This window comes from Rattus norvegicus, chromosome 2, assembly GCF_036323735.1.
Source record: "Rattus norvegicus strain BN/NHsdMcwi chromosome 2, GRCr8, whole genome shotgun sequence".
Classification (NCBI taxonomy): Eukaryota; Metazoa; Chordata; class Mammalia; order Rodentia; family Muridae; genus Rattus; species Rattus norvegicus.
In genome coordinates, this window is record NC_086020.1 from 223,947,924 (window position 1) to 223,972,306 (window position 24,383).

At 41.3% G+C, this 24,383-nt stretch overlaps 1 protein-coding gene and 1 non-coding gene across 4 annotated transcripts in view; one reads left to right on the forward strand and one right to left on the reverse strand.

The window, feature by feature from the left end:
- The window catches only part of Tbck (TBC1 domain containing kinase), a 172,340-nt gene that overhangs the window by 98,166 nt on the left and 49,791 nt on the right, over positions 1–24,383 (forward strand). For all 3 annotated transcript variants that reach the window (NM_001415033.1, XM_063281663.1, XM_039102098.2), the window contains one exon: positions 745–923. In NM_001415033.1, coding sequence (NP_001401962.1) covers positions 745–923 — 179 coding nt within the window. The remainder of the gene's footprint in view (positions 1–744; positions 924–24,383) is intronic.
- On the reverse strand, positions 20,759–20,888 carry LOC120101311 (small nucleolar RNA SNORA17). Its single transcript, XR_005501684.1, has one exon. It is a non-coding gene; the product is annotated as a small nucleolar RNA SNORA17 (small nucleolar RNA).

The following is a 24,383-nucleotide window of genomic DNA, read 5'->3' on the forward strand; positions in this document are numbered from 1 at the left end:
ACTGCTGGGCCCCACCTTCCTCATCTGGAGATGGCTAATTCTCCATCTCTCCATTGTTGGCCTCCTGGCTACAGTCCAGTCAAAAACAGTGACTGGCGGAGTGATGAACACATGCATTGCCTCTGCCTCAAAGCTGAGGAAGCAAAGGAAAAAATTCTTTTTAAAAATCATTTTAAATCATTGAGTACATTTCATCTCTACATACAAGCTCATTTAACTCAAGAAATTATGAATGATGGGAAATGCCTAGATTGGTGTTTTGATCACCTTTCTCTGAATATATTATATTTTAGTTAGTAAACAGCAGTGCAACTTATAGTGTGTTTTACTACAATCCATGGTTTGTAGTAAATATCTGAGGCTTTGGTCTAACTTCCTATATCCAAGCCCCTATTTTAGGGGCAACATTTATTAAAGGGGAAACATTTATTAAAGTAAATGTATCAAATTGTTAAATGAAACAAATTTTATGGTATTTAGATGATATATTGAAATCCACAGACATTCATACATATATAAATAATGTCAAATAAACATGTATGTATTTAAATACAGATATGATGATGTAATATTAACTAAATATCCCTAACCTTTCCAGTCACTAATATGCACATTAATATCTACATTGTTTTTGTTGGGTTCCTTTCTATTTAGTTTTCATCTCATACAAATGTAGAAAAAAAATTCTATTAACAACGCAGTCTAAATTCTATGGATTTTTCTCTCTTCTTATTTTCAACCTAGAAATTGACATTGAACGCTGCGTGCGAGAGTCGGTCAATCTGTTTTGCTGGACTCCTAAAAGTGCTACATACAGGCAGCATGCTCAGCCTCCAAGGCCGGCCTCTGAGAGCAGTGCCGTCAGAAGCTCATCAGCGCCTTACTTCTCTGCCGAGTGTACTGACCCTCCAAAAACAGACCTGGTGAGTATTAGCAGACTTGGTAAGGGATGGACGGTTGGTATGTCCGGCCATCCTTGGTGTCCATACTACTGTCACTCATGTTCTTTCAATGTAGTAATTTCCTAGCATGCAGTTATGTACACTTAGTTAATTCAGAAGACCTCTGTCTCCTTTGACGTACAGTACTGAAGGTTGTTTGAACATATGTCTCCGATGACATGTTTCGTCTTATTTTCTGCATTAGCATACTACCTAGTAATACACCAACTTGTTATATGCAGTCACAGAAGCAAAGGAAGAGTCCTTAAAATACAGCGTTAAGAGTTGTTGATATAATACGAACTCATTTGTTCATAACCGTTCTCGTTAAATTTACAAAATAAGTTCAACCTAACTTTTATTTGTAACTTCAATGCTCCAGAGATCCCAATTTTATATTATCCGAATTATTTTCATGAGACTGGATTTCAGTTAATGTGCATACATTGTTTTAGTGATAGCCAAGTGAATTAATGAGGTCGTAAGGTATAAAAAGGAACACTCTATGATAAGACATTTCAAACTTTATCTCTTAAAAAATATTTTTTCATAATTAGATGTTTTTGTAGTTGTATATTTTTTGCATGAATCTACCTTTTTACCACTTTACACTTCCTATGATTTTTTTTTAAGTTTCAAATACCTGGACGCATCTATGTTTTCCCACTTCCCATTGCAGCCAATTTGTATATCTTAACAACAGACAGAGATCTGGGTGAGGAAGAGGCACCAGGCACCAGCTCTATGAATGTATATGAGAAAGGTTCTGATAAGTTACTAAGGGCTCTCAAGAGATAAGAATAAGAACCTACAGTAGGAAATAAATACTTTCATTAGTCTCCTAAAGGTCAAGTAGGCCTCCCAAGGGGAGAATTGCCGTTTATTGGGATAAAAGGTAAATATTTAGTGTTACTCTAAAATTATGTTTTAATTTTATATGTATGAATGTTTTGCCTGTTTGCATGTTTGTGTACCACATATGTGTCGCATACCCTCAGAGGTCAGAAGGCGTCTGATCCCATGGAACATGAGTTATAGATGACTGTGAGCCACCAGGTTGGTGCTTAGACTTGAACTCCAGTCGTCTGGAAGAGCAGCACATGCTTCAAACCACTGAGCCATCTCCACGGCCCCTATGGAAAATATGTTTAATCTAAGATTTGGTCCCCTTTCCTATTTTGAGGTTCAAATTTAAACATTGATAGAAAGGAAAGTAGATAGAAAAATCTGTGCTGCATATTCCTCAAAATTAGGACAATCCCAAATTCGACTCATGTAACGTCCCGCTGTCCCATTTTCATTGTTGTTGTTGTTGCTGCTGCTGCTGCTGCTGCTGCTGCTGCTGCTGCTGCTGCTGCTGCTGCTGCTGTTGTTGAGGTAGGGACTTACTATGTGTCCTGGCCACACAGTGAAGAACTCACAGTGATCCTCCTGCCTCCACCTCCTGGGTACTGGACTTAAAGTCCTACACTCCCATGCCCAGCTTGTGTAGGGTTCTTCGTTCTTTTGCAGCAGGAGAAACGTGTTTACTGTTTCATAGAGTTGGCTTCAGATTCAGCCCTGCTTGGTGTTTTCTCACGTGAGCACTGAGTAATCCACAGCTGGGCTTACCTGTTTGTAAGTGCAAACACACGTGGTACTGCCCTTATTTTTCTTGACAAAATACAGAGACACTCAAAGAACGAAGAATGACTTTGGCTTGCAGCTTCAGAAGTGTTGGTCTGTTATCTCAGGGTGAAGAGTAGAACAGAGTGGTTCATGTGATGAACCAGGAGGCAGGAAAAGAGGGTAAGCCAAGGTCAGGCAAGACACAGCCCTAGTGACTTGCTTCCTCCAAGCTTGGCCCTGCTGCTATCCTTCCCTCCTCTCAATAACGCCAGCATATGAACCCCACCATGGTTTAATTCATTCATTAATCAGAAGCTCTTGCTCTACTGCCCATCTCTGGAATGAGATGAGCATGCTTCACTCTGTTCTATGCATTTCTTAGTCCAGGCAAGTTGGCAAGATTATCACATCATAATACTTGGCTTACCCAAGTCATTTAACAAATAATGTGCACAGTATCCAACTCTGTGTATGATACTTACCAAGGACTTAAACTACTAACCATTTTTCTTACGTGCTTGGTAACTAAAGGCTAAACAGTTCAGCATTGTAAACTATACAGAGCTTTAGGACACTGATCCTCTGAATCTGAGGTACTTGTGTGACAGAGGCCGTGTTCTTGGGTTCCCTTGTCTTCACAATGCTGGCTGCAGTGCTAACACTGTACGTTCAAAACTCAAAACAGTAAGGCAGTGGGGAGAGTTGGCAGCTGCTATCTAAAGAGGGAGTCTTCTTGGCAGTTTTTCCCTAGTAATTTCAGTTTAAAATTTCACTTTGACCTTCACTTCTTAGTTCTAATACCATTCTGACTTTTAAGCCACTAAAGAATTGCCAAAAGAATTATTTCATGTTCTGCCAAGATCTCTCCCATCCAGCTTTTCCTTAAATAGTAAAAAAAAAGAAAAAAGAAAAAAGAAAAAAGAAAAAAAAAGACAGTCTGCTTAAGAATTTGGGTCATAGTTTTCTAATTGAAGAAAACAGTAAGTAAAGGTATGAAATGTTGATGACTGTGATAAAATGGATTTTCATTTGGGGGTGTGAATGCAGAGATCGGAGGTCAACCTTGGTTAGTGTTGCGTCACATTTTTGGTGGGGCTGGAGCTTGCCAGCTTTAGCCCAAGCTAGCTCACCTCCTCTATCTACACTGCCAGCACCAGGATTACAAATGCACCACAAGGGCTAGCTCCTCAGATGCTTTCTGATGGCACTCGCTCCTTCGGTTTGCACAGCAGCATTAGCCAGCTGCGCTCTCCCAGCCACAAGGCTGAAAGGGGTGGGTTTTTCTTTTTAAACTGAACGTACTTTTTAGAAAAAGATGGTAGCTAACTTTTAGATTTTCTTAAATCTCTTTAACAAATTTGATCAGCATATCAATATATTTATAAGTATTATAACTTTGTTATATGCAGTCTGTAATAAGCAAGAATTGTTCTTGTTTTTCACGATAACACATGTAGTAGACCAAGATTTTAAAAGTAAGTTTTGTTTCATTTGTGTAATGGTAACTTCTTGCTATTGTCATGAGCAAAATAGAACATACACCAAATAGTCTTTAGTGTATAAAGCGATGCTTTACATGCTGATTAGACGCTTTTAAACATCTTTATACTTTATGATGGAAAAGCTTCTAAAAGTCAAAAATAAACAACTAGTGTGTAAAATTTAATCTCACAATAAATTTTATATAATTTGAACAATTGAAAAATAGTCCCACTGGGCTTTAAAGTTTGCAGGCTTTAAGAGACATTTTCTTCCCTTACACTCATCTCTAACATGTTTTATTTCTGTTTAAGGGTTGAAATGAGCTAATTAATTCAGTATAACGTACAAACTGCTATTTTAGCAAATTTATTGTAAAACACTCAGTGTCCTGGGTAATTCAAGTGTATATGTTAATTTATTTCACACAGTACTCTGAAGTCAAAGCTTCTCAAGATTTTACTGTTTTTTTTTTCAGTTTTACTAGGTTATATCAGCATGTACAGTGACATATATACTCTTAAATAAAGTGGATGGCTTCATAGTACAGTGCAAGGAAAAACACAAGTTTGTGATTTCTCCTTGCTAAAGTATCCAGAGGAAAATACTGACCTAAAGTCCAGCTAAGCCTCATTTGACTAGAATGCTCAAATCAGCAGGTGCACAGAGCCCCTGTGTTTGCATCTCCCCCGACTGTGTGTGTCCTCTGCATATGCTAGTCCTCAGCCCCTGGGCTTAGTAGGGAAAAGGACCACGCTGCATCCTTTAGTGGAAGAACTCACTTTGTTTCCATTCATTGTTATTGCTATGTAAGGACTCACTGTCTGCTATTTCTCTTCTTGAGAGCTTTCTATTTTCCTTCCCTGTTCATCTTTGTTGTTTGATAATGCTTGACATAGATGTATAGATGTGTGTGTGTGTGCATGCGCGCATGTACATAGATGTGTGTATATGTGTCTACACACATAATAAGTGATAAATAGATGACTTATTTAGCTCTTCATTTCTAAGAATTTAAAAAATCTGTCCCAATTATCTTTCTAATTTCATTTACTGGGTTAGTTTTTGCTCATGGATTTCATTAGGCCTTTAAATGACTAAAATGTTCTTTACGGTGTATGTCATCTGTGCAGGTGAAATCAGTTACTAGAGCTCGATGTGTGCCTTTAGAGACACGGTACCTTGATTTTTCATATTTCCTGTGCTCCTGCATTGAGATTTTTTTCTATCAGATGAGTCAAACTGAATACAATTCTCTCTGTATTTCTAAATTGGGGCTATAGTGTAGCTTCCATGTAGCTCCTCGGGCTATGGTGAATGACTCAGAGTATAGTGTACACTGAGATGGAATCAGAAGCCACTGTCCTACAAGCCACACAAGTGTGGACACGAGCTCAAGCAGGTATAGTGCTGACAGCCATGGTGGGAGACACTCACCTACAGTGGGAATCGTGGAGCCTATCAGGTAACCACAGCTGTGTAGCAAGGCCCTCTGACACTGGCAGCCCTAACAATGGTGAGAATCCTGGAGCACTTGCCCTTCAGTCTGACAGTGGCCTGGGTCCAGATATCATTGGTAAAACCCATAGCAGTACCCTATGTGCTCACACAGAGCCCTAACTTTACTAGATTGTTAGACAGAATGTAGAAATGATGGGTGTACAAATTGAGTGACAAATGGAAGCCATGGTGTTTGCTGGCAGCAATGCTTCTCAAGGCTCTTGTCTTGCCTGCTATGAGCACCCAAGGTTGGAGTGACAACTGGATCTAGGGGTTTTTGCTTCTTTAGAAGTAGTGGTTGCTGCTGTAAGGTAATGGTTGGGGCTTGAGTTGTTCAGGGCCCTGTAAACCGGGTGGCAGTAGAAACTGCAGAATTACCTGTAGCATGGTATAGTAGGACCAAGACAAGAAACAGCCGCACACTTGGCCTTGGTCCTGCCACATACATGAGTTCACAGGGAACTAGGCAGAACCTCGGGATTACAAGCAGAGAACTGTAATCACAGTGATACCTTCTATCCCCTCTGTATAATGGTTCTCTCCTACAGTGCAGCTCATGCATTGTCCAGGTGGAGTTTACAAGGTGTCTATGCATTTTCTATCAGTATAGCATAATGTCTGTGAAGTCCCAACAATAGGAATATCTAGGAGTTTATAATTGCGAGAGGAGTTAAAATCAAACATTAGGTCACATCTCAAAATAGCCCCTGACTGTAGCACCTTAGGTGTTGAATGTATGATACATGAGACTCTTTCCAAATTCAGTATAACTACACAGATTTCATATTTCTTATGGACTGCAAGTCAGTGTCCTCTGCAGGGCTAACTTGATGGTCATGAATTCCTATACTGTGCTTTTTTTTTGTTGTTGTTGTTAAATTTTTAAAAACAATTTATTAGATATATTTCTTTACTTACATTTCAAAGATTATTCCCCTTCCTGCTTTCCTGTCCATAAACCCCCATTTCCTCCCCTCCCTCCAATACAGGTATTCCCCCTATGCATTATTAAAAATTGAATTATAGCACTATAGGCTGACTTTTCTCCCTTCAGTCACTGCGATCTTAGACTCATCAATATTGTTTTATACATGTGTTTATATATATTAATATCCTAAAAATATGGATAGAACTTCAGTCCATTTTCTTGTGTTTGTGAATTTAGTTTCCATGATATACAGTGTGTATTAGACAATCCATATGCAGACCATTTCTGTAAAAATTAACCTTCTGACGGTCACGTTTAGCTGCCTCTAACTTTTTTTTTATTATTAACTTGAGTATTTCTTATTTACATTTCGAGTGTTATTCCCTTTCCCGGTTTCCAGGCAAACATCCCCCTCCCCCCTCCCCTTCTATATGGGTGTTCCCCTCCCCATCCGCCCCCATTGCTGCGCTCCCCCCAACAATCTAGTTCACTGGGGGTTCAGTCTTAGCAGGACCCAGGGCTTCCCCTTCCACTGGTGCTCTTACTAGGATATTCATTGCTACCTATGAGGTCAGAGTCCAGAGTCACTCCATGTATAGTCTTTAGGTAGTGGCTTAGTCCCTGGAAGCTCTGGTTGCTTGGCATTGTTGTACATATGGGGTCTCGAGCCCCTTGAAGCTCTTCCAGTTCTTTCTCTGATTCCTTCAACGGGGGTCCTATTCTCAGTTCAGTGGTTTGCTGCTGGCATTCGCCTCTGTGTTTGCTGTATTCTGGCTGTGTCTCTCAGGAGCGATCTACATCCGGCTCCTGTCGGTCTGCACTTCTTTGCTTCATCCGTCTTGTCTAATTGGATGGCTGTATATGTCTGGGCCACATGTGGGGCAGGCTCTGAATGGGTGTTCCTTCTGTGTCTGTTTTAATCTTTGCCTCTCTATTCCCTGCCAAGGGTATTCTTGTTCCCCTTTTAAAGAAGGAGTGAAGCATTCACATTTTGATCATCCGTCTTGAGTTTCATTTGTTCTAGGCATCTAGGGTAATTCAAGCATTTGGGCTAATAGCCACTTATCAAGGAGTGCATACCATGTGCGTTTTTCTGTGATTGGGTTACCTCACTCAGGATGATATTTTCCAGTTCCAACCATTTGCCTACGAATTTCATAAAGTCATTGATTTTGATAGCTGAGTAATATTCCGTTGTGTAGATGTACCACATTTTCTGTATCCATTCCTCTGTTGAAGGGCATCTGGGTTCTTTCCAGTTTCTGGCTATTATAATTAAGGCTGCGATGAACATAGTGGAGCACGTGTCTTTTTATATGTTGGGGCATCTTTTGGGTATATGCCCAAGAGAGGTATGGCTAGATCCTCAAGCAGTTCAATGTCCAATTTTCTGAGGAACCTCCAGACTGATTTCCAGAATGGTTGTACTAGTCTGCAATCCCACCAACAATGGAGGAGTGTTCCTCTTTCTCCGCATCCTCGCCAGCATCTGCTGTCACCTGAGTTTTTGATCTTAGCCATTCTCACTGGTGTGAGGTGAAATCTCAGGGTTGTTTTGATTTGCATTTCCCTTATGACTAAAGATGTTGAACATTTCTTTAGGTGTTTCTCAGCCATTCGGCATTCCTCGGCTGTGAATTCTTTGTTTAGCTCTGAACCCCATTTTTTAATAGGGTTATTTGTCTCCCTGCGGTCTAACTTCTTGAGTTCTTTGTATATTTTGGATATAAAGCCTCTATCTGTTGTAGGATTGGTAAAGATCTTTTCCCAATCTGTTGGTTGCCGTTTTGTCCTAACCACAGTGTCCTTTGCCTTACAGAAGCTTTGCAGTTTTATGAGATCCCATTTGTTGATTCTTGATCTTAGAGCATAAGCCATTGGTGTTTTGTTCAGGAAATTTTTTCCAGTGCCCATGTGTTCCAGATGCTTCCCTAGTTTTTCTTCTATTAGTTTGAGTGTATCTGGTTTGATGTGGAGGTCCTTGATCCACTTGGACTTAAGCTTTGTACAGGGTGATAAGCATGGATCGATCTGCATTCTTCTACATGTTGACCTCCAGTTGAACCAGCACCATTTGCTGAAAATGCTATCTTTTTTCCATTGGATGGTGTTGGCCCCTTTGTCAAAAATCAAGTGACCATAGGTGTGTGGGTTCATTTCTGGGTCTTCAATTCTGTTCCATTGGTCTATCTGTCTGTCTCTGTACCAATACCATGCAGTTTTTATCACTATTGCTCTGTAATACTGCTTGAGTTCAGGGATTGTGATTCCCCCTGAAGTCCTTTTATTGTTGAGGATAGTTTTAGCTATCCTGGGTTTTTTGTTATTCCAGATGAATTTGCAAATTGTTCTGTCTAACGCTTTGAAGAATTGGATTGGTATTTTGATGGGGATTGCATTGAATCTGTAGATCGCTTTTGGTAAAATGGCCATTTTTACTATATTAATCCTGCCAATCCATGAGCATGGGAGATCTTTCCATCTTCTGAGGACTTCTTCAATTTCTTTCTTCAGAGTCTTGAAGTTCTTATTGTACAAATCTTTTACTTGCTTGGTTAAAGTCACACCGAGGTACTTTATATTATTTGGGTCTATTATGAAGGGTGTCGTTTCCCTAATTTCTTTCTCGGCTTGTTTCTCTTTTGTGTAGAGGAAGGCTACTGATTTATTTGAGTTAATTTTATACCCAGCCACTTTGCTGAAGTTGTTTATCAGCTTTAGTAGTTCTCTGGTGGAACTTTTGGGATCACTTAAATATACTATCATATCATCTGCAAATAGTGATATTTTGACCTCTTCTTTTCCGATCTGTATCCCCTTGACCTCCTTTTGTTGTCTGATTGCTCTGGCTAGAAATTCAAGAACTATATTGAATAAGTAGGGAGAGAGTGGGCAGCCTTGTCTAGTCCCTGATTTTAGTGGGATTGCTTCAAGTTTCTCTCCATTTAGTTTAGCAGCTGGTTTGCTGTATATGGCTTTTACTATGTTTAGGCATGGGCCTTGAATTCCTATTCTTTCCAGGACTTTTATCATGAAGGGGTATTGAATTTTGTCAAATGCTTTCTCAGCATCTAATGAAATGATCATGTGGTTTTGTTCTTTCAGTTTGTTTATATAATGGATCACGTTGGTGGTTTTCCGTATATTAAACTATCCCTGCATGCCTGGGATGAAGCCTACTTGATCATGGTGGATGATTGTTTTGATGTGCTCTTGGATTCGGTTTGCCAGACTTTTATTGAGTATTTTTGCGTCGATATTCATAAGGCAAATTGGTCTGAAGTTCTCTTTCTTTGTTGTGTCTTTGTGTGGTTTAGGTATAAGAGTAATTGTGGCTTCATAGAAGGTATTCGGTAGTGATCCATCTGTTTTAATTTTGTGGAATAGTTTGGATAATATTGGTACGAGGTCTTCTATGAAGGTCTGATAGAATTCTGCACTAAACCCGTCTGGACCTGGGCTCTTTTTGGTTGGGAGACCTTTAATGACTGCTTCTATTTCCTTAGGAGTTATGGGGTTGTTTAACTGGTTTATCTGTTCCTGATTTAACTTCGGTACCTGGTATCTGTCTAGGAAATTGTCCATTTTCTGCAGATTTTCAAGTTTTGTTGAATATAGGCTTTTATAGTAAGATCTGATGATTTTTTGAATTTCCTCTGAATCTGTAGTTATGTCTCCCTTTTCATTTCTGATTTTGTTAATTTGGATACACTCTCTGGGTCCTCTCGTTAGTCTGGCTAAGGGTTTATCTATCTTGTTGATTTTCTCAAAGAACCAACTTTTGGTTCTGTTGATTCTTTCTATGGTCCTTTTTGTTTCTACTTGGTTGATTTCAGCTCTGAGTTTGATTATTTCCTGCCTTCTACTCCTCCTGGTTGTATTTGCTTCTTTAGGTGTGCTGTCAAACTGCTGACATATGCTCTTTCCTGTTTCTTTCTGCAGGCACTCAGCACTATGAGTTTTCCTCTTAGCACAGCTTTCATTGTGTCCCATAAGTTTGCGTATGTTGTACCTTCATTTTCATTAAATTCTAAAAAGTCTTTAATTCCTTTCTTTATTTCTTCCTTGACCAGGGTATCATTGAGTAGAGCATTGTTTAATTTCCACGTATATGTGGGCATTCTTCCCTTATTGTTATTGAAGACCAGTTTTAGGCCGTGGTGGTCCGATAGCAGGCATGGGATTATTTCTGTCTTTCTGTACCTTTTGAGGCTCGTTTTTTGACCAATTATATGGTCAATTTTGGAGAAAGTACCATGAGGAGCTGAGAAGAAGGTATGTCCTTTTGCTTTAGGGGAGAATGTTCTATAAATATCTGTTAAGTCCATTTGGCTCATGACTTCTCTTAGTCTGTCTACGACTCTGTTTAATTTCCATGATCTGTCCATTGATGAGAGTGGGGTGTTGAAATCTCCCACTATTATTGTGTGAGGTACAGTGTGTGTTTTGAGCTTTAGTAAGGTTTCTTTTACGTATGTAGGTGCCCTTGTATTTGGGGCATAGATATTTAGGATTGAGAGTTCATCTTGGTGGATTTTTCCTTTAATGAATATGAAGTGTCCTTCCTTATCTTTTTTGATGAATTTTAGTTGAAAATTGATTTTATTTGATATTAGAATGGCTACTCCAGCTTGCTTCTTCTGACCATTTGCTTGGAAAGTTGTTTTCCAGCCTTTCACTCTGAGGTAGTGTCTGTCTTTGTCTCTGAGGTGTGTTTCCTGTAGGCAGCAGAATGGAGGGTCCTCGTTGCGTATCCAGTTTGTTAATCTATTTCTTTTTATTGGGGAGTTGAGGCCATTGATGTTGAGAGATATTAAGGAATAGTGATTATTGCTTCCCGTTATATTCATATTTGGATGTGAGGTTATGTTTGTGTGCTTTCATTCTCTTTGTTTTGTTGCCAAGACGATTAGTTTCTTGCTTCTTCTATGGTATAGCTTGCCTCCTTATGTTGGGCCTTACCATTTATTATCCTTTGTAGTGCTGGATTTGTAGAAAGATATTGTGTAAATTTGGTTTTGTCATGGAATATTTTGGTTTCTCCATCTATGTTAATTGAGAGTTTTGCAGGATACAGTAACCTGGGCTGGCATTTGTGTTCTCTTAGGGTCTGTATGACATCTGTCCAGGATCTTCTGGCTTTCATAGTTTCTGGCGAAAAGTCTGGTGTAATTCTGATAGGTCTGCCTTTATATGTTACTTGACCTTTTTCCCTTACTGCTTTTAATATTCTTTCTTTATTTTGTGCGTTTGGTGTTTTGACTATTATGTGATGGGAGGTGTTTCTTTTCTGGTCCAATCTATTTGGAGTTCTGTAGGCTTCTTGTATGCCTATGGGTATCTCTTTTTTTAGGTTAGGGAAGTTTTCTTCTATGATTTTGTTGAAGATATTTACTGGTCCTTTGAGCTGGGAGTCTTCACTCTCTTCTATACCTATTAACCTTAGGTTTGATCTTCTCATTGAGTCCTGGATTTCCTGTATGTTTTGGACCAGTAGCTTTTTCTGCTTTACATTATCTTTGACAGTTCAGTCAATGATTTCTATGGAATCTTCTGCTCCTGAGATTCTCTCTTCCATCTCTTGTATTCTGTTGGTGAAGCTCGTATCTACAGCTCCTTGTCTCTTCTTTTGGTTTTCTATATCCAGGGTTGTTTCCATGTGTTCTTTCTTGATTGCTTCTATTTCCATTTTTAATTCCTTCAACTGTTTGATTCTGTTTTCCTGGAATTCTTTCAGGGATTTTTGTGTCTCCTCTCTATGGGCTTCTACTTGTTTATTTATGATTTCCTGGAATTCTTTCAGGGATTTTTGTGACTCCTCTCTATGGGCTTCTACTTGTTTATTTATGATTTTCTGGAATTCTGTCAGGGATTTTTGCGATTCCTCTCTCTAGGCTTCTACTTATTCTCTAAGGGAGTTCTTCACGTCTTTCTTGAAGTCCTCCATCATCCTGATCAAATATGATTTTGAAACTAGATCTTGCTTTTCTGGTGTGTTTGGATATTCCGTGTTTGCTTTGGTGGGAGAATTGGGTTCCGATGATGCCATGTAGTCTTGGTTTCTGTTGCTTGGGTTACTGCGCTTGCCTCTCGCCATCAGATTATCTCTAGTGTTACTTTGTTCTGCTATTTCTGACAGTGGCTAGACTGTCCTATAAGCCTGTGTGTCAGGAGTGCTGTAGACCTGTTTTCCTGTTTTCTTTCAGCCAGTTATGGGGACAGAGTGTTCTGCTTTCGGGCGTGTAGTTTTTCCTCTCTACAGGTCTTCAGCTGTTCCTGTGGGCCTGTGTCTTGAGTTCACCAGGCAGGTCACTTTCAGCAGAAAAGTTGGTCTTACCTGTGATCCCGAGGCTCAAGTTTGCTCGTAGGGTGCTGCCTACGAGCTCTGTGCGGCGGCAGCAACCAGGAAGATCTGCGCCGCCGTTTCCGGGAGCCTCCTTGCACCAGGGTTCCAGATGGTGTGGGGTGTTTTCCTCTGGGGTCAGAGATGTGTGCAGAGTGCTGCCTCTTCTGGTTTCCCAGGCGTGTCTGCCTCTCTGTATGTTTAGCTCTCCCTCCCACGGGATTTGGGTGCAGAGAACTGTTTATCCGGTCTATCCCTTCAGGTTCCGGTGGTGTCTCAGGTCTAGGGGTCCTGCCGCTCCTGGGCCCTCCCCCACGGGAACCCAGAGGCCTTATACAGTTTCCTCTTGGGCCAGAGATGAGGGCAGGGGTGGGCAGTGTTAGTGGTCTCTTCCGCTCTGCAGCCTCAGGAGTGCCCACCTGACCAGGCGGTGAGGTCTCTCTCCCACGGGGTTTGGGAGCAGAGAGCTGCTGCGGGCCGGGATCCGCAGGTTTGGGCCTCCTGGTAAACACAGGAAGTGCCCGGTCCTAGAGGAATTTTGCCTCTGTGTGTCCTGAGTTCACCAGGCAGGTCTCTTGCAGCAGAAAAGTTGGTCTTACCTGTGGTCCCGAAGCTCAAGTTTGCTCGTGGGGTGCTGCCTACGAGCTCTCCGCGGCGGCAGCGCTTTTTTTTTTTTTTAATGACAGTTTAGCTAGGTATATAAGAGTGGGCATGCAATTGTGACCTTTCGGAGTTTGAAATATAACTGTCTAAGCCCTTGCTTTTATGGTTTAAACTGAAAGTCTGTTGTTAATCTGATGGGCTCTTCTTAGTCTGCAGCTTGACCTTTCTTTTCTACAGTATATGTAACTATAACACATTAGAGATTGACTTCATTCTTATATCCAGCGGTTTACGTTCTCTTGGAAAATACTGGAACCCTTGAATCTGTCCTATCATAATTATAATCATTATTTTGAATTCACCTGGAATTTTGTCTAAGTCATTTTGATCAAGGTTCAGTAGTTTGTAGTTGACAGCTTTTGGAGGAAACAAATTTTGTTGGTCTTTCATGTTCCTTGCTGTTTTGCTCTAGGATCTGGGTTAGGTTATTGCTTAAAGATTTGTTGCTGTTGATCTTTTTTCTATTAATTCAGTATGTATCTCTTCTTTCAGTGGATGTGTTTATAGTGTTCAGGAGAGTCTGGGTTATAGTACAGTTGTGGTGACATTTTCATCTGGTAGACTAGCATTCTAGTCCACAGGCTGATTCCAGTCTGCCGGTGTGGAGTGAGTGCTTTCACAGCAACAGTCACTACCCAGTAGTTAACTCACTCTTATAAACAGAGTATCAGGTAACTGGGAACAGACAGTACAGGTTAGTTTAGGAAGTAATGGACTCCATTGGTACTATCTGTGCTAATGCTTAGTATGAGGGAAAGGAAAGGAAAGGAAAGGAAAGGAAAGGAAAGGAAAGGAAAGGAAAGGAAAGAAAAGGAAAGGAAAGGAAAGGGAAGGGTGAGAAATCATCATGAATCAAGTAAGAAATATTGGGTTGTTAGAGGGACGTAGAGGAGAGACATTCATGGGAGTGGAAATAATTGAGACAGAAGAGAAAGTGGGCAGATGTGTGGGAGCTTTAGCTAGCATTAGACTTTTAAAGAGAGGTAAGGGTATGTACCCAGATATTGTAAACCAAGACAGTGTCTTGGCTTCAGGAAATAGATAGTAAGAGGGATGGCTATGAGAGAGAGAAAGGAAGAAAGGGAGAAAGGAGAGAAAGGAGAGAGAGAGACAGACAGACAGACAGACAGAGACAGGAACGAAGAGAATCATTAGAAAGGCACTAACAAAGGACTGAAGCTCTGAGTGCCCGCAGAAAGAATAGAAACAGGCGACCTTGGTTGGAAGGAGGTTGGGAGGACCCTCCAGAATGTACCAGAGCCCTGGGAAGTGAGAGACTCTCAGGACTCAAAGAGGGGGGGGGGGCACTAGATGAACTGCCCTACAGTGGGGAAGGGGAACTTGTTAAACCCACCTCCAGCAAGAAGAAAGTGAGGGATGGGGTTGCTATCCCACAGTCTGACCCATAATTCTTCCTATCTGGAAGAAATGCAGAGATGGAAATGGAGAAGAGCCTGAGGAAAAGAAAGTCCAGAGACAGGCCCAAAGTGGGATCCAGCTCAAGGGGAGACCCCAAGTCCTGACACTATTACTGAGACTATGGGGTACTCACAAAAAGGAACCTATCATGACTGCCCTCCGAAAGATCCCACAAGCAGCTGAAAGAGTCATATGCAGATATGTGCACCCAACCAATGAACAGAAGCTGCTGACCACTTTGGTTGAATTAGGGAAAAGCTGGAAGAAGATGAGGAAGGGCAACCCTGTAGGAGGACCAGCAGTCTATATTAACCTGGATCCCTGAGATCTCTCAGACACTGGATCACCAGCCAGGCAGCATACACCAATTGAGATGCGGCCCCCAATACATATGCAGCAGAGGACTCGTGAGTCTGGGTTCAGTCAGAGAAGATGCACCTAACCCTCAAGAGACTGGAGGCCCCAGGAAGTTTAGAGGTCTGGTTGGGGGGGGGGCATCCTTGGGGAGGGATGGGGAGGAGGTATAGGATGTGGAACAGTCAGAGGTGGACTGGGAGGGGAATGAAATCTGGAGTGTAAAAATAAATAAAAAATTTTTAAAAAGAAAGGCACTAACATTACGGGATAATATTGGCCTCCTATGCCCTACTGTACTGTGTAGACAAGACTTATGTGTAGAGAAAGGTAGAAGATAGTGGACTCTCAGTGAGATGAGTAGCTGGAGTAGGGGAGGAGAGCTGGACAGAGATGTTGAGAAAATGAGCTCACTGGCCTGAATGCCAATCTTGTTTATTCATGGATCCACAGGCTTTTTGTTTGTTTGTTTTTCTCTCTGATCATGGTCTAGGCTGTGCTCCACAAGCTTTTAAAGGAAGCTCTTCTTCTCCTGTGGGCTTCCAGCTTCCTTTGCATATTGGGTTTTCTTGGGTCTGTTCTGTTGGCTGTGGACTGTGGGCTGTGAACAACTAAGGCAGATTCTGCCCCACTGTGGTTACTGAGGCCCCAGTATCAGGAATGGCTGTATGGTGCCAAGCACACTTACTGATTAATGTTTGTGTTTAGTTCCCACTTTCCCTGTTAGGACATTGGTAGAGGCCCTCGCAGTAGTTGCTGGGAAGTTCTTCTTTCAAATCCATGCTAGCACCACTTTTGCAAATTTCTTTTTGTCCAGTTTGTTTGGAGTAAAAGGCAGCAAGCAAGGCCAGTTTGGTGGTGGAGAAGGCTCACATCTGACTGGAGCAGACAGAGTGAACTGGAGAAGCAGCTAACTGACTAAGTCATTCTTCTTCCCTTTATTCCCTAAGTTGTTGTCCACTCCTCCTTCTGATGGGACTCCTTGTCCTCCATGTTCCAAAGGCTTTTGTTTTGTTCTAAGAGGGGAATACTCTTTTGTTTCTCTTTCTCATCACTGAGGTGAGATTTGGATACTATTTATTCTTTTAGCCGATATTTATTGAGCACATGCTCAGTACCTGATTCATTTCACATCAGTGTGGACTCTATCTGGTCTAAGTACCATGGTAAACACATGGACATGAAGAAAGTTGATTTGGAATCAGGGAACAAAGAGGAAGGAAACCTGCAGCGTCTGTCATGCCTCATTTACAGCCGTGTTCTTCATTTTCTGAGCCCAGTTGTTATTTAAAACGGAGCTCCTCAAGTCTAGAGTTAGCAAGATCTTTATCATTTTATATAAACATCCTTTCTCCCAGTATCAGTTCCAGATTTGGGATATCACTTAATTCAGTACACCAGAAAACTATTTTGGCAGATGGAAATAATGTATCAGGACAGGATGAAAACAAAGCATGTATTACAGTATAAGGTGAACTAAAAGTTAGCCCAGATACTTTGTGAAATGAGACTTGAACATTGCAACCAAATAACTTAAGAATATGCTCACTTTCCAGGTCAAGGAACTGTCAATTAGGGGTGTGTCTTTGTTGTTGCTTTTCCCGTGAACCTTCATATGCTCCTCATTTTTTAAAACATCTAATTGTTTCCTTGCAGCCATCTAAAACATAGAAATTATAGTTGGTATTTTTCACTATCTCTTTAAACATGGGCTTTTATCATTTTGTGAAATTACCTTGGAGAAATGCAAACTTGTAGCAGCATATCAAAGTGCGTGCTGTCTGGGTTACAAACCCTCAGTGTGGTCATGAGTCATTCCACTCTCTTCCCACTCTATGCAAGTGTCTTCTGCATACAGCCATGTCCTGTAAATGCCACAGTGAAATGAGAAGAGAAAGCAAGTCCAGGGTCAGACAAAACATGGACCAGGAGAGTTATAGACAACATTATGTTGGTGAGGATTGGGGTGGTAGAAGCAGAACTGTGATAGAGTTCTTAATGGAAAACAAAAGAAACTATGACTTGTTTTCTTTGTGGCATAAGTAACAATTGGCGTGATATAGAGTATCGGAACCAGGGCTGGTCCAGACTGGCAGCTAGCTGATGTGAGAGGGGCTTGTCTCCACAGCTAGCTGATGTGAGAAGGGCTTGTCTCCACAGCTAGCTGATGTGAGACAGGGGCTTGTCTCCACAGGCAGCAGGCAGTTCTCACAGCATCATCAGCACATGCACATGGAGTTGCAGGGAAGGCTGCTGTGGTGACAGTTTTCCTGAGCAGCCTGATTTAATTCAGTGTTGATTTGACACAGATCTTCCAACCCTGTTTTCCACCACCAGCGAGTCTACAGAATACATTTTCTTCGGGGAGCGTGATGGGCACAGTAGCCTGACTCCAACTAGCTAATGAATATCTGAGGTCTTGCACAGAGATGTTCCTTATACAACCTCAAAGTTCAGGGGTGTCATTTCATGAATCACTGGCATTCTGTGACATTTAAAGGGAAATAGATTCTGGCACAATTCTACAGACAGGGTGCCAGCAAGAGACACCATTATATACAGGATCCAGGAAGCCTAATGATTTTCAAATTCCAGGGCATAAGTGTCCCTTTTATTCAGGCTCCCTCAGTGCTTCATATAAGAAATCCATATAAGTAAATAAAAAATTTTGGTGACATCAATTCAAAAATCACACTTAAACCTAGGTATATAATTTCAATTTTGATGTTTTTTTAGCCTGTTTTGTACACAGACTAACACATACTAAGGCCACAATGAAAAGTGAAACCAGAGCTTTATCTGCAGCTCTCAAACCTGAGAGAGTGCATGTCAGATGAGTTATGATTCAGAAGTCCTACAGGAATCAAACAAAACTAGCACTTACCAAGGGACAATCAAGTCCAGCTAACAAACTGTTAAACTTTTTATTTATCAAATGGCTTGTTTAATGTGAAGATGTTTATTTTCTTGGACAAGCTAAATTACTGCTTTTGATTCTAGATCCCCCGTTATGGCAAACCAGACTTACATGCATATTTTTATTATTTTTCGATTATATCATCTTTTAAGTTTCTTTTTCCATACCAAGAAGCTATTAAAATTCTAATTGCACTACAGATAGGAAATTTTGAATGTAATTGTTTGAAAAAAAACAAAGTGTATCTTTTTGTTTCTTAGCATTCCTCTTAAGTTAATTGTAGCATTGCAAAGCGTTAAACCCTTTTCATTGAACATATTTGACTTGTGTCTGTGTAAGTGTGGACAGGTATACCTCATCCACATGTTGAGATCAGAGGACAACTGCAGGAGTTGATTCCCTTCCACCATACAGGTCCCAGGTATCACCAGTAGCCAGGGGCGGCAGCAGCCACCTTTATCCACTGAGTCATTTCCAGCCTGCATATTGAGATGCGTCCACATCTTGAGCTGTTTATAGCACTGTCAGTGCTTTGGGTTTTAACTTTGCATCTATGTGCACGCGTTCAGTTTTCCTAGCACAGTTTGTTGAAGGGGCTCTTCTCTGCAGTGTACCCTTTTCACCTTTTTGTCAAAAACTAGGTCTATAGTTATGTAGACTTACGTCTTGGTCCTCTAGTCTATTCCACTCGTGCTTGTATCTGGTTTTCTGCCAATACTGTGCAGGTTTTTCTTATGTTTTGGGGGTGGGAGGAAAGGGCTTATTTCCCACAATTCCATATCACAGTCCATCCTCAAAGGAACTTAAGGCAGGAACCTGGAGGCAGGAGCTGAAACAGAAGCCATGAAGGAGTGCTGCTTGCTCTCCATGGCTTACTCAGACTGCTTTTTTATAGAACCCAGTTTTGTCATAGATGGACTTTATTGCATTGAATCTGTTCACATAATCCCTAGGACATCATGTGATTTCTGTCCTACCCTATGTATTTTAACTAATTAATTATTCTTTGCTTTTAATACAGTAGTGATTTTATTTCTATGAAAGTAAAATATGAGCGTACTTAAGCATCTCATAATTTGGCAAAAAATAATTTTTAAATATTAATGGGATATATGTAGCAAATTACATGTTTGCATTTTATAGACAATTTAGTAGCTTAAAAATTTACTTCATCGTAAAAAGATTGCCTGTAACTTTTAACAGTATTTCCTTGTGTAGAATTGCTTATTATTACAAGTTTAACTTTTTATTGGTTGTGAATTTCACATCATGCACCCCAGTTCCACTCATCTCCTCCTCCCCTCATACTTGCCCTCCACTCTTCAACCTAACCCCCACAGAGAAAAAAATCTTGGTCAGGAAGCTGTAGTGTGTCAGAGTGTGTCCCACAGTGTACCGTTTGTCTATATCGATCTGCAGATGTTCACTGATGTGAGCCATTGGTCTGGTTCCAGGCCTCGGCTTCTGTTGCTCTATCAATCCTGGATTCTCACTGGGATTCTTCTCAGCTGTCCTGTTGTTTCTCTGTGTCATGGAGATCCTGTAGTTTTGGATCTGTAGGACTGACACCCTTTGACTGGCTCACCTTCAACCCACACTTCCAGGGCCAGCTCTCCTTCCTGCCATAGGTGGTGAGGGGAGAGAGGTGAGAAACAGTCTCTCTCTCTCTCTCTCTCTCTCTCTCTCTCTCTCTCTCTCTCTCTCTCTCTCTCTCTCTCTCTCGCCTACATTGCTGCAGGGCAGACAAGTTGCTGAGCTGCCTCTCCTATGCTCACACCCTGAAGTCAGCTTACCCTCAACTCCCACAGAGGCCTGCTCTCCCAGTACTGCAGCTGGCTAGGGACAGGGGCAGCTCTCTTGCTCTCATGACCCCAAGGCCAGATTTCCTGTGATACCCAAGCAAGGGGTGGGGCTAGTTCTGCATAGCCTTCAGATATCAACATGTCCCTGGGCAGCAGCTGAGACCAGGAACGTCCACCTGGCCTTGGGTGGTAACAGACCCCACTACTACTGCAGTGCCAATGACCCAAACATGGGCCCTAGTAGCACCACAGGCCAGGACCCTACTGTGGTCCCAGGTGGCATCAACAGCTACTCACATCAGGATGTTCCTCACTACCCTCGAGCCTCCAAGCTTGCCCCTCTACATTGTGCCCACATCCTTCTGCTTCTCTCTCTCTTCCATTTCTCCACTACTTACTTGGTCCTCCTAGTGGTGCCCAGAGTCACTGAGTGCCTGGGGTAATCTCAGGAGTGATCTCAGGAGTGCTGTGCCTGCTGGTACATTACAACAGGAGGCAGGGGTAATCTAGACATGGTCTAACCCCAACCCTAGGCCTGCACAGTGCCCATCTGGACCCTCTGGTGCCATCTGGTGGTCATCTTGGGCTCACTCCTTGCCCAGGCCTGTGGGCTATCTCCGGCTCACTTCTGCCAGGGCCCATGATCCTAGGCAGGGGTTCTTCTAGTCTCTGGCTCACTCCCTACCCTGGGAGGCCTTCCAGGCCTGTGCTGTGCTGGGCTGATGATAGTTGTCTCAGGCTAGCTCCCAGTCTCGGCCTCCAGGTGCCAGACTGGTGGTCGTCTCAGGCTCTCTTTTTTCAGGGAATGTTAGGCTACAATCATTCAGATGTTCATAGGTCAGAACACTGAATGTAGACATAGCCTCTCTCTTCTCTACCATCTACTGATGCACAGTGACATGGCGGCCTTACCTGCAGCACCTCTACGGACTTATTGTCACATTTTAAGCTGTATTACACCAGAAGAGATATATGAAGATCTTTAGATTAACAGTTTTAAAGTTAACTATACCAATGTAAGTACTATAGTAATCACCTACACATAATAACTGACTGTTTTCATTAGAATTTCTGTTCTGTTTGGTATACTTTTGCATATAAAATAGTTTGAGTGTTCTCTTTATTGGGACAGTGTAGTGTGTTTATGTAGTACATTTAGTAATTAAATACATGTATATAATATATAGTAATGCAATCAGGGTAATAAGAATTTCCATCCCCTCAAACACTAATCATCTTCATATGTTGGAATTTCGTACTCTTCTGGTCATGTTGAAATGCGTCTCTGATCATTTGAACCTATACTTGCCCTTCTGTATATGTAATAGAGAACCCAGAACTAATTCGTCCTCCCCGGCTGGGGTTTAGTATCTCTTTACAGAATTTTTGATTCACTTCCTCTCGGGCCTTTCCAAGTCTCCAGTGACCACAGTCCCATTCCATTTCTCATGACACTGACTTACAAGTTTACAGAAATGACAACATGTGGTATCGGATTCTCTGTGTCTGACTTCCTCTCTTAGCGTAATGAAACTAGTTCTGTCCATGTTACCCCAAATGGCGGTTTCATACTCTATGGTTGGGTCATGCTGTCGTGGTTATATACACGCTTTCTTTGCTGACCCATCTACCCAGAGCATTTAGATAGACTCCACATCCTAGTTATGTGAACACAGAAACGCATTCGTCTTTTTGGTATAAAGGTTTTGTCTCCTTTGCATGTGTTCCCGGTGGTAAAATCACTATATCACTAGAGCACATCTATTTTAGTTTTCCGAGGAATACTATATGGTATTCCATAATGTCATACAATTTACACTCCCACAGCCCTTTGTCCCCATCTGTGTCATCATTTGCTATTTTTGTCTTTTTGATAACAGCCTTTCTAATTGGGATTGGATGCTATATCTTAGTGGTCTGTTGTCATTGTTGTTTGAGGAAGATAGAAGTTCACCATGTACTCTTGTACTCTTGAAGTACTCTTGAACTCACAGCCTGCCTGCCTCCCTCTCCAGTGCTGAGAATACAGGCTTGTGCCACCACTTTCTCAAGCTTTTCATTTGTTTTTCCCTAATCATTGTGAGACTGGACTTTTATTTGATAGACCATCTTCTCTTTACTGGATACTGGTGTCTTTGTAAAAAATATTTGGCAATATAATCTTAAATTAATTTAAATTTTTATTCTGTTTCTCTCTCTCTCTCTCTCTCTCTCTCTCTCTCTCTCTCTGTGTGTGTGTGTGTGTGTGTGTGTGTAGTATAATAGTACCACAGTTTAGTTATAATAACTTTGTAATATGTTTTAAAGTAAAATATTTTGATACTTTTTTCCACATCCTCGATTTTTATGGCTTATCGTGGTCTTTCCTGCTTCCACATAAATATTAGGGCTTTTTGTAGTTCTGTGAGAAAAGTTATCAGTATTTTGATGAGAATTGCATTAAACAATGGAATACTAACATCATTTCTGAACAATAGTAAGTGTTCTGATCCTTAAACATGGGGCATCATGGGCACTGCATGTCATTCTCTTTTTGTCTTTTTATCATCTTTTTTAATTTATTTTATCTATAACCTTTACTGTTTGAAGATTCTGTCCTAATTTCTTGACAGTGTTATGCTTTTTTTTCTTTGGTTTTTGAGGCAAGATTTCAATATAAGTGGTTGGCCTGAAACTCGCTCTGTAGATCAGACTGATCTCAGACTTGGAGATCTACCCACTCTGCCTCCGGAGTGTTAGATTACGTTATGTGCCACCAAGCCTCAGTGACAGATTTTATTGTAAAGGAATGTTGGATCTCATTGAGTGCCCTTTCTATATCTGTTGAGGTGATTCCTCCATTCTGAGAGGTAGTGAGTCACATTGGCTGATTTATTTTTGAACCATTATGTCATCCCCAGGATGAGTCACCCGGGACCCTGGTCTTTGGTCTTCTTAATGTGATGCCGAATTTGTTTGCTACTGTTTTGTAGAGAACATTGGCGTTTATAGTCATGCGGGTGTGTGTTTGTAGTGTTCCTTTGTGGGATCTTTGTACGATTCTCATACTAAGGTAGCGCTGACTCCAGAAGAAGAATTTGGCAGAGTTCTTCCCATTTCAGTTAGAGAAGAAATTTAAGAGGAATTCGAATAAGTCATGTAAATATTTTGTGTAATTCAGCCACAGAGCTTTCATGTTCTTGAGGCTTTTCTCAGATGGGAGATTTTAATTATTGTTTCAGTGTTGCTGTTCATTATTTGCATATTAGATTTCCAAATTGATGTGTGTATTTGGAAGTGTATCCACTTCTTGTAGGCTTTCCACACTGTTGGTATCTAATGTGGGCTCTCAGGGTCCTTTGCGCTTCTGTGCTGTGAAAACCCTTGTTTCCCTGTGAGTCTTCGTGCTCTCCTTGTTACTCTAGCAGAACCTTTAGTTGGTCTCCTTACTCTAGCAGAACCTTTAGTTGCTCTCCTTGTTACTCTAGCAGAACCTTTAGTTGGTCTCCTTTATTCTAGCAGAACCTTTAGTTGGTCTCCTTACCTTTTCAAACCCCCAGTTCTTTCACTCAGCATGCTGGTCACAGGGCATGGTGGCCCATGTCTGTCATCTCCCTGCTGTGGAGACAGACAGGAAGATCTGGGTCACCTGGGCTGCAAAGGCAAGGCCTGTTTTACAAAAACAACCACAAGCTGCTTTGATTGATTTTACTTTTTAAATTTTCCGTTCTGGTTGTCAGCCCCGTCTCTACTTTTGGATTTTCTTGTTCTCACTCGGATTGTCACAGCGTGCTGCAGAGTCACCTGAAGCCGCTTTCCATCCTGATTTGCCTGTGTGCTACTGCACGCTTCTCTGCAAAGCACCTCTTTGCCCAGACGTCAAACATTTTGGTACATGGGGCTCATTTTCGTTTGCTTAGAGCATTTTGTATTTCCTTTTTTATTTCTTCAGTTAGCCATTGATCCTTCAGGAGTGTGTTCTGAATTTTCATCTATGTGTATACTTAATACTGTGGCCAATCTGTGCTTCTCTTTTATGTGAGAACATAACATTATTTCAGTTTGTTTTGTTTTGTTTTAAAGACATTTATTTTATTTATATAAGTACACTGTTACTGTCTTCAGACGCACCTGAAAAGGGCATTGGATCCCATTACAGATGGCTGTGAGCCACCATGTGGTTGCTGGGAATTGAACTGAGGACCTCTGGAAGAGCAGTCAGGACCAGTGGACATCTCTGTAATTTCATTTTTAAATGTTTACTAAGATTTAGCTGAGCAGTGGTGGCACGCACCTTTAATCCTAGTACTCAGGAGGCAAAGGCATGTAGATCTCTGTGAATTGGAGGCCAGCCTGGTCTACAGAGTAAGTTCCAGTACAGCCAGACAGCCAGGGCTATAAAAAGAACCCTGTCTTTTGAAAAAGCCTGTGTGTGTGTGTGTGTGTGTGT